Source organism: Phodopus roborovskii, unplaced genomic scaffold, assembly GCF_943737965.1.
Source record: "Phodopus roborovskii unplaced genomic scaffold, PHOROB, whole genome shotgun sequence".
Taxonomy (NCBI): domain Eukaryota; kingdom Metazoa; phylum Chordata; class Mammalia; order Rodentia; family Cricetidae; genus Phodopus; species Phodopus roborovskii.
The window spans coordinates 350,900-359,563 of record NW_026125986.1 but is presented as its reverse complement, the minus strand read 5'-3'; the positions used below and the strand labels follow the sequence as shown (position 1 = coordinate 359,563).

General features: G+C 41.7%; 1 protein-coding gene and 1 non-coding gene across 2 annotated transcripts; both read left to right on the top strand.

Annotated features, from left to right (window-relative positions):
- Positions 1–2,089: 2,089 nt before the first annotated feature.
- On the top strand, positions 2,090–2,219 carry LOC127218239 (small nucleolar RNA SNORA30/SNORA37 family). Its single transcript, XR_007834169.1, has one exon. It is a non-coding gene; the product is annotated as a small nucleolar RNA SNORA30/SNORA37 family (small nucleolar RNA).
- Positions 2,220–3,165: 946 nt separating this feature from the next.
- Gprasp3 (G protein-coupled receptor associated sorting protein family member 3) lies at positions 3,166–5,413 on the top strand. The gene has a single exon (XM_051179258.1). It carries the CDS (start codon positions 3,376–3,378, stop codon positions 4,990–4,992), a length of 1,617 nt encoding a protein of 538 aa, XP_051035215.1. The 5' UTR covers positions 3,166–3,375; the 3' UTR covers positions 4,993–5,413.
- Positions 5,414–8,664: the final 3,251 nt, after the last annotated feature.

The following is an 8,664-nucleotide window of genomic DNA, read 5'->3' as shown; positions in this document are numbered from 1 at the left end:
GCCTATAATAGGTGCTCTTATGTCTGTTCCCCCAAGGAACCTCATGAAGCATTGAGAGAAAAACACAGAAGAGGCATCAAGAGCCTGCTCTTTAGGCGGTTGCTAGGCTACCTGTCCCCTCTCCAGCTGCAGTACTTTCCACTGGCTTCAGAAAAGGAGGGGGAACTGAAGCTTAACAGAGGTGGAGTTCAGGGAGGGACAGGCACTGTCCAGCTTCCTCTTGATGTTCAACAGCCCTCAGTATCCATCCGCTGCTCCTCCTGCTCCCCAACTCCAGACCTCCTCTCTATAACCCCCCACTCCAATGTCATCAGAGACCCTAACTCTCGGCCATCCCACACACTGTAGTGACCCCAGTGGTGGGTGGTCCCTGGTTAGGGTGAGCAGGGGGTCTGCAGACGCCCACGGGTGCTACCCACCCCTCCCTCCGAGCGGAGTGGGGCTGCCTCCGGCCCCGCCCACCCCGAGTCGGAACTACGGTGGGCCCGGGAGGGGGCGTCGAGCCCCGTGCGCGTATCCCTCCGCCCCCTTCCCGACACCCTCGAGGCGAGCTGTGCCTGCCGCATCCTGCGCAGCAGCCCCTGCCCGTTTGGTGCAGAGGCGTGGGGGCGGGACGCGTCTCTGCCATTGCACTGGCGCGCAAAGCTGCGAGAGCCCAGTGAGACGAGCTGCTGCGGAGGACCGAGCCCAGCCAGGAGCGGACAGGGGACGCGGGGCAGCCCGGGGCCTGGGCCGTGCGCCTGGCCAGGCAAGTGGGGTCGTGTCGAGGGCTCGGGGCGGCCGCGCACGGCGGACCACCGCCCGGCCCTGACAGTGAGCGCGGCGGGGGCGATCGGGGCGCGGGGGCTCCCTGGAGTGGTGCGCGGTTCCCGGAGATCCTGGGCGGTGAGGAGCAAGCGGAATCCCGGATCGGGTCTCGGGCACAAGAGTGTGAGAGTCTGGAGGCCTGCGGAGCAGATGACCGGGCAGCAGGCTTTTCCCCACCCTTTTTAGCGTCTGGGCCCTGTGAAGGTTGTGGGGGAGGCGCCTGCGGGAGAAATGGCGGCGCGGGAGCTGGGGAGTGTAGTGCCCCTTGGAGGTCGCTGCCCCTGGGGTGGGCGCAGGTGTCTAACTCTGGCAGTAGCTTAGTTCTGGGTGGTGAGTCGCCTTGCTATTTGGACCTTATTCCAGAAGGTGGTCCTTGTGTCCTGCATCCTGGGTGCTGTCTCTTCCCACAGGCTCCTGCTTGGTGGCAAAATCTCCTGTCTGAGTGGTAGGAGTGATGCATTCTGGGGAAGGGGAAATATAATTAGAGGGGCTATTATGAAGGCACCAGAACATAAGAATGAAATGTTCATCTGCCTTCAATACAGGATTGATTGTTTTATTCCCTTCTATATGTAGAACCTTGTGCTTAATTTACTGCAAGCAAATGGTCATCATAAGGAGTTGGTCATATTGCAGAACTCCTGACTATATAAATATTGTGTTATTATTCTATCTTTTATACTCAGGATCCATTTTCTCAACATTCTATTTCACTTGGAGAAGTTTTTTGTGCTGGTGGGTATTTGATTTAGAATATTTGAAATCACTATAGGATTTAAGTATCTGCTTATGGGACCCCATATATCATCTGCAGCTACTTTTCCTAGTCCTTTATATTTTCTTTTTTACAAAAGCAGTATCTGAGAAAATTTGCTATTTCTGAAGGTGGTTATCAGGGTCAGAGGAGGGTTGATAGAGTTCATTTGCTTGATTTCTGATTCTCTAAAAGGGGGTGTTTGAACTTGGGTTCTGGAAATCTGCCCATAAACTTAATAATTTTATTCCATGGCCAACATACTTTCTTGTATGTTTTTCACAGTATCTTTTGGTTTTTATAGGTTGACTCTTCTCCAGCCTTCTTTAGTGGGAAGGATAGCATCTCCCAAGAATCTTGCTTTGTGATGAGTCTGACATTGTTAGCACATGAGGTAAGATGTAGGCTCCTGTAGAGCAGTATTTCTGAAACTTCAGGTTGCAGCCCCTTTGGAGATCGAATGACCTTTTCACAGGGGTCACCTCAGATATCCTGCATATCATATATTTACATTAAGATTCATAATATCTAGCACTTTTCACAGGTCCTCCCTTAGTCAGTGGGGTCAGGATTTGGTAGCTGGTGCTGAGAGTAAACCCTTGATTACATCCTTGTCCTGATACTGTACCAGTGGCAGCTGTTACTCAAGGGAACAGCGATGCAAAAAAGAAAAAATCATACGTTATGAAGTAGCAATGAAAATAATTTTATGGTGGCGGTGTCACCACAGCATGTAGTAAAGGGTCCCAGCATTAGGAAGGTTAGGAACCACTGCAACAAAGACTTGCAGGTAGCTGTTTACTTAGAAATTAAGAAAGAAAAGAAAACTTCATTAGGATTTGAGGTGAGTATGAATGTGAGTGTGAGCACAGCTGTCAATCGGTGGTAGAGGTGGCTAGTGGCAAGTGGGAGAAAGCAGACACTGCTGCCCTCACATTCATTACAGAAAGTGGGAGGGTAGGAAACTAAGCTTGTGTCAATAGGTATTTAGTAGATACTGGGTCAGGAAATGGGGAGAGAATCCGCAAGAGAAAACAAGGTATGCGGGAGTATTAAGATACCTGGAGATACAAGTTTAGGTCGGTCTGTCAATTCTAATCCCATGTGTATTTTTGTCTATAGATCTGCCTGTGAAGTCAGTTGGGTGGCTTTTCAACAGTGAAAGTGAGGCAGGAGGAAACAGTCACATCACAGCAGTGCAGGTGGTTGTGAGGCCTTTCTGAAGACATAGAAGTTCCTGATGGTATGTGCCAGTATGGGACTAAAGGGACTGGGTGCTCTTTGACCTCTCCTACTCTCAGCAATCTTAGCTATTATCACAGTTGGGTTTGATGGAGACAAAAGAATGGTAGTACTTGGGCTGCATGCAAGTATGTAAGAAATAAAATGAGATAGCAGAGTTTTTGACTAATCCATATCTCCTACCACACAGTGCAACTCTTCATTCATGTTCTTCTGTGTAGCTCTCTAAATAAAGAACCAAAGTTGGAGGACACTCAAAGTCTCTTTCTTTTTCCCACCTTAGGCGTCTCTCGAGTGGTAGCCTTGGATTGACAGAAGATTGCTTTCAGCTGGTCTGACTTTGGAACTCATCATCTGCTCCCTCACCTGAGTGTCTTTACTCTGTCCCTGTCATTGATAGAGGTTGTGTGTCAAAAAAACGGGAATTTTGTAACTGCTAAACTGACAGTTGTCTTTCACCTCTTTCTGACAAGTTCATCTCTGAACAAGTTAAAAAGTATAGAGATATTAGCCTGGACCAAACAGACAACTAAGGTTAAGACTGGACAGGTGTCTATAGCTGTGCTTCAACCATGACTGGTTCAAAGAATAAGGCAAGAGCACAGGCTAAACTAGACAAAAAGGCAAGTGCACAAGCCAAAGCTTTAGCAGAGAAGGAGGCTAGTAATGCAGGCAGAGGAGGAGGCAAAAACCGGGACAAAGCAAAAGCTAAGGCAGGAAGTAAAACAGATGCAGTGGCAGAGATGAAGGCAGGGTCCAAGAACAGGGCATTTGCTGAGATGAAAGAAGGGGCGAGGTCAGAATCTAAGGCTTTAGGAAAAGATTTCTACCATAGGGGTGAGAACAAGGGTGGTAGATCTACACGTAAAGAGAAGGCTGGTAGTGATACCTGGTTCTGGGCTGGGGAAGATTCTGGTATCAATTCCTGGTTCTGGAAGGGAGAAGAGGTTAGTTATAATTCTGTTGCTAAGTGTGAAAATAAAACTAATACTGGTACTCAGGGCCGCGCTGAGGAGTCAGAATCTACACCTAGGGCCAGCCACAAGTCTAGGTCAGGGGCTGAGGAGGAAGAGGAAGAAAATGTTATTGGGAACTGGTTTTGGGAAGGAGATGAAACTAGCTTTGATCCTGATCCTAAACCTGTGTTCAGAATAGTTAAACCTCAACCAGTAGATGAAATTAATGAGAAAAATAGGCCAAAGGACTGGTCTGAGGTTACCATTTGGCCCAAAGCTCCTGCTGTAACTCCAGCAGTGTTAGGTTATAGATCTCAGGATTCATCTGAGTCAAGGCCTTCTTCATATATTGTTCTGGCCGGAAATGAAGAAGAAACTTCAACAACAGCCTGTACTAAGAATACTCGATCAAGCCTACAGCCTATACCTGAGTATCCATTTGGTTCTGATCCTTGCATACAGACCTTAGATGAAATTAGACAACAAATCAAGACCAGAGAAATGAATGGCATCAAGCCCTTTGCTTGCCCTTGCAAAGTGGAGTGCTATTTAGATTCTCCAGAATTTGAAAAGCTTGTTAACATACTTAAGTCAACTACTGATCCCCTCATTCATAAAATAGCACAGATAGCAATGGGTATACATAAAGTTCATCCATTTGCCCGGGAATTCATTAATGAAGTGGGTGTGGTGACACTTATTGAAAGCCTGCTCAGTTTCTCTTCCCCTGAAACTAGAAAAAAGACTGTTATTACTCTGAATTCTTCTGGGGATGAAAGACAGCACAAAGTTGAATTTCATGTTAAGCATATGTGTAAAGAAACAGTGTCTTTCCCCTTGAACTCACCTGGCCAGCAATCTGGCTTAAAGATAATAGGGCAGCTAACTACTGAGTCGGTCCATCACTACATTGTTGCGAGTTACTTTTCAGAGCTTTTCCATTTGTTGTCGCAGGGAAATCGTAAGACTAGAAATCTTGTTTTGAAAGTGTTTTTGAATATGTCCGAAAATCCAAAGGCAGCCAGAGATATGATCAATATGAAGGCATTGGCAGCATTAAAACTCATCTTTAACCAAAAAGAGGCAAAAGCAAATCTTGTTAGTGCTGTGGCCATCTTTATTAACATAAAGGAGCATATTAGGAAGGGCTCAATTGTAGTAGTCGATCACTTGAGTTACAGTACTCTTACTGCCATATTCCGTGAAGTTAAAGGGATTATTGAAAGAATGTAAAATGACCCAGAAATGAAAGAGAACACTGAACAGTGTCCAAATTCTGATTGGCTATACATTCCCAAAGAGTTTTGAATACTATTTTGGTAATAACTGCTCACACATTTTGTCTTAACATCTTTTACAAATTATTACCTGTGGCAGGTTCTAGCTCAATTGTAAAACATTTTTTGGTGTATCAAATGAATATTAAATATTGAGGTAAACAAGTTTGTTGATTTCTATCTTATCTAGATTAGCAGATTTTTAACATAATTTTACTGAAGGAAATTGTGATCCATTTGTCATAAGTATAGTGTCTTGTTGATTGATACCTGCTTAGATCTGTTTGTGGCTCCAGATAGCAAAAAGAAACTACTGGTCTTGTAATCTAGTTAAAAAATAAGGTGTACAAAAATAAAAATAACTGATGGTACCTTCACTGTTTGTTTGTATATATGATATATACATATATATGCCTGTTGCCAAATGTGCCCCCTTGACACAAAAAGGAAGCAGGGTTCTATAGGCTATAAAATATAAAAGGGATTTTCATTCCCCCCTTATTCCAACTATATCAAATACTCATTACAGAACACAGAATGGCCCTGAATTACACGAACTCTAGAGTGTGTAATTCAAATTTTTAGACTGTTTCATATGTGCCACTCATTTCAGAGAAGAAAAAGCAGGTAGGTATGAAAAGGGAGTATTTAATATTAGTTGCCCACTATTAGAGTGGCATAATATTTTTACAAGTTTATCCCTTATATGGTGATTCTGTCAGTTTGTTAACTCACATTTTTGTTAGATATCATCCTAAACACGGCCCAATCAGAATATAACCAACAAACACATTTTCTGAGGTCCTCACAGCTAGCAGTTGGAACAGGTGATTCTTGCCACTCTAGAACCTGCCTCACTATACTACCTTAACACACATTCCACTTTCTAGGTGATGATAGCCTTCACAGCATAGTCTATTCGGTGTTTAGGAGAAGTTTAATGGATAATGTTCCCTACCAGGTTAACAAGTTTTCAACTTCCTCCAAATGCATGTCCACTAGGCATTTGGCTTTATTTGGCTAGATGTCAGGAGGAAAGTCTGAGGTGGGTGTATGTATTTCCCAGGCAGCATATGGGAAATTGATATCCAAAACTTTGTTTTGTAAATAAGATGCAGATGTAGGAGTCATAAAGAAAGGAATCTTGATTCTTGATCCTCCCTCCCTCCCTCTCTCTCTCTCTCTCTCTCTCTCTCTCTCTCTCTCTCTCTGTGTGTGTGTGTGTGTGTGTGTGTGTGTGTGTGTTTCAAAGAGCCTCTATACACCAGTGTTTTTTTTTCTCAACCTTCCTAATGCAGTCATTTAAAACAGTTATTCATGTTGTGGTGACCCACCACCACCACCACCACTACCACAGTCATCAAATTATTTTCGTTGCTACTTCATAACTAAATTTACCACTGATACAAATTGTAATGAAAATACATGATGTACAGGGTCCTTACCCATAAGTTGAGAACCACTGCTATACACGGTTTTATAGCATGCATTAAGAAATCTAGTTAATCTTTTTTTCTTGCAGTCATAGCCATAATTTAAATGAATTGTGATTTATTCATGTATTTTACAAAAGGCCAAATGTTTCTGAGAGGCAAGCCCATCTTCTGTATTTCAACTTCCTAAAACTGAGAATAAAGTTAACAGGAGAGACTTCAACTCAGAACTGCAGCTTCAGCAATATGTGAAAGGAAACCAAGGAGAGAGGTTGCTGTTTCATCTGATAGATAGTATTTGCTAAAAATCTGTATTTTCCAGAAAGCCTCTCAGCACTTTGAGGCTTGTAGTTGATTTCTCCAACACTCATGATAGGAATTATAAACCCTAGTCTGAGATAAGAGAGAAAAATTCTCATGTGTGGGACCATCAAATTACTTGCTTTGAGATTTTTAGTCAAGAAATAAGTCATACTTTAGCTACTATTTATAACTTCTTGCCACCAAATTATGTTGTAAACATTTTTTCGTGTTAATGTCTTACACAATAAATCATCTTATGTTTTCTTTCTACATATACTGTGATACTTTCATTGCATATTCTTACATAGTGTACAAAAAGTGTAGTACAGTGTTCAATTTGCCTTTTCCACTGATCAGTTATCTTCACAAATGAGTATATAAATCTACCACCTGCTTTTATGATAACTTTAATGAAATACAACTCATACATTTAACTGAATATTTAAAGTGCACAATTTTTATAACCCCGCCTTGAACACTTTCTCTACACAAGACTATAAAAGTTCTTTCAGATATAGAAATGCAAGTCATGTATAACTAACTCTGTTTCTCAAATAATCCAGAGAGCTCTTACTTCTATGATCTGCAGCTTGAACCCCAGTAACTGTGTCTGGCTTTATATTATTTGTGTTACAGCTTTTATTGGATCTGGATGTAAGAAATGGGAATGGGGTATTGGGATTTTACAGTGTATTTTAACCTTTATTTTCCCCAAAGTAGTACCAGTTTACACTGCAAAAACAATATGTAAAAGTTATTCCTGTCCACCCTTACTAGCATTTCTTATGGCCAGTCATATAATTTTTTTCCAGACCCAGTAGTAGTTCTAATTTACATTTGCCTAATAATTAAAGATGTTGAGTATTTTTCATATGTATATTTGCCATCCATATTTCTTCAGTGAAGTATATGTAATTCTTTTGTCCTTTTTAAAACCATTGTTTAAAAAACATATTGGTGGTGTTAAAAGGTATTGGAGTCTAGGATAATTTCAGACTTCCAGCAGTCCTGCTTAACTTCCCAAGTGTTGGGATTACAAGCATGACCCACAACACCCAGAATGTTAGAGAAATGTACTGAAAATATCTTCACATAGTCTGTGCTAAATCTATTCTCTTACAAATGGTTTGCTAAACAGTATTTTATCTATTCCTATTACTTGCCATTTTCTTGCATTTCTGTACTAAACTGTATAGAGTCATTTTCTGCCCTCACTCCCTTCTCTTATTCTCCTCCCTCTCCCACTGTAGTGCTTCTTCTCAACAAGTCTCCCTTTGTGACATTTTTAGTTATTATTAATAATTATTTTATTAATAACATGTCTTTATTAATAATACTGATTTTACAAGTTGGGATTTGGTGTTATATGAAAAAGATTTTTTTGTCTAGCCAAATCAGAAAGGTTTCATATTTTCTATCTCTAAAAGTTTTACAGTTTTAGGTTTAACAACTGATCTAATTTGAGTTTTTATAATACTATGCAAGTTACAGGTGAAAGTAATTTTTTTTTGGTCATGACAACATCCAAAAGTTCCATTATTTATTGACAAGGTTCTTTTTCCATTTTGCTGCCTTCTTATATTTGTCAAAAATCAGTTGTCCCATATTTCATTTAAGAATCTCCTATATGAGCTGGGTGTTGGTAGCCCACACCTTTAATCCCAGTACTCAGGAGGCAGAGGCAGGCAGTTCACAGTAAATTTGAGGACAGCCTGATCTACAGAGCTATTTCCAGGACAGGCTTCAAAGCAATACAGAGAAAACCTGTCTCACAAAAAAATAAAAAGAAAAGAAAAGAAAGAATCTCCTATTTGTAAGCACCAAAAGTTAAAGTGTAACCCAAAGAACAGTTGCTCCTTAATATGTGGGTCCATGTCTGGAATCTACCACGT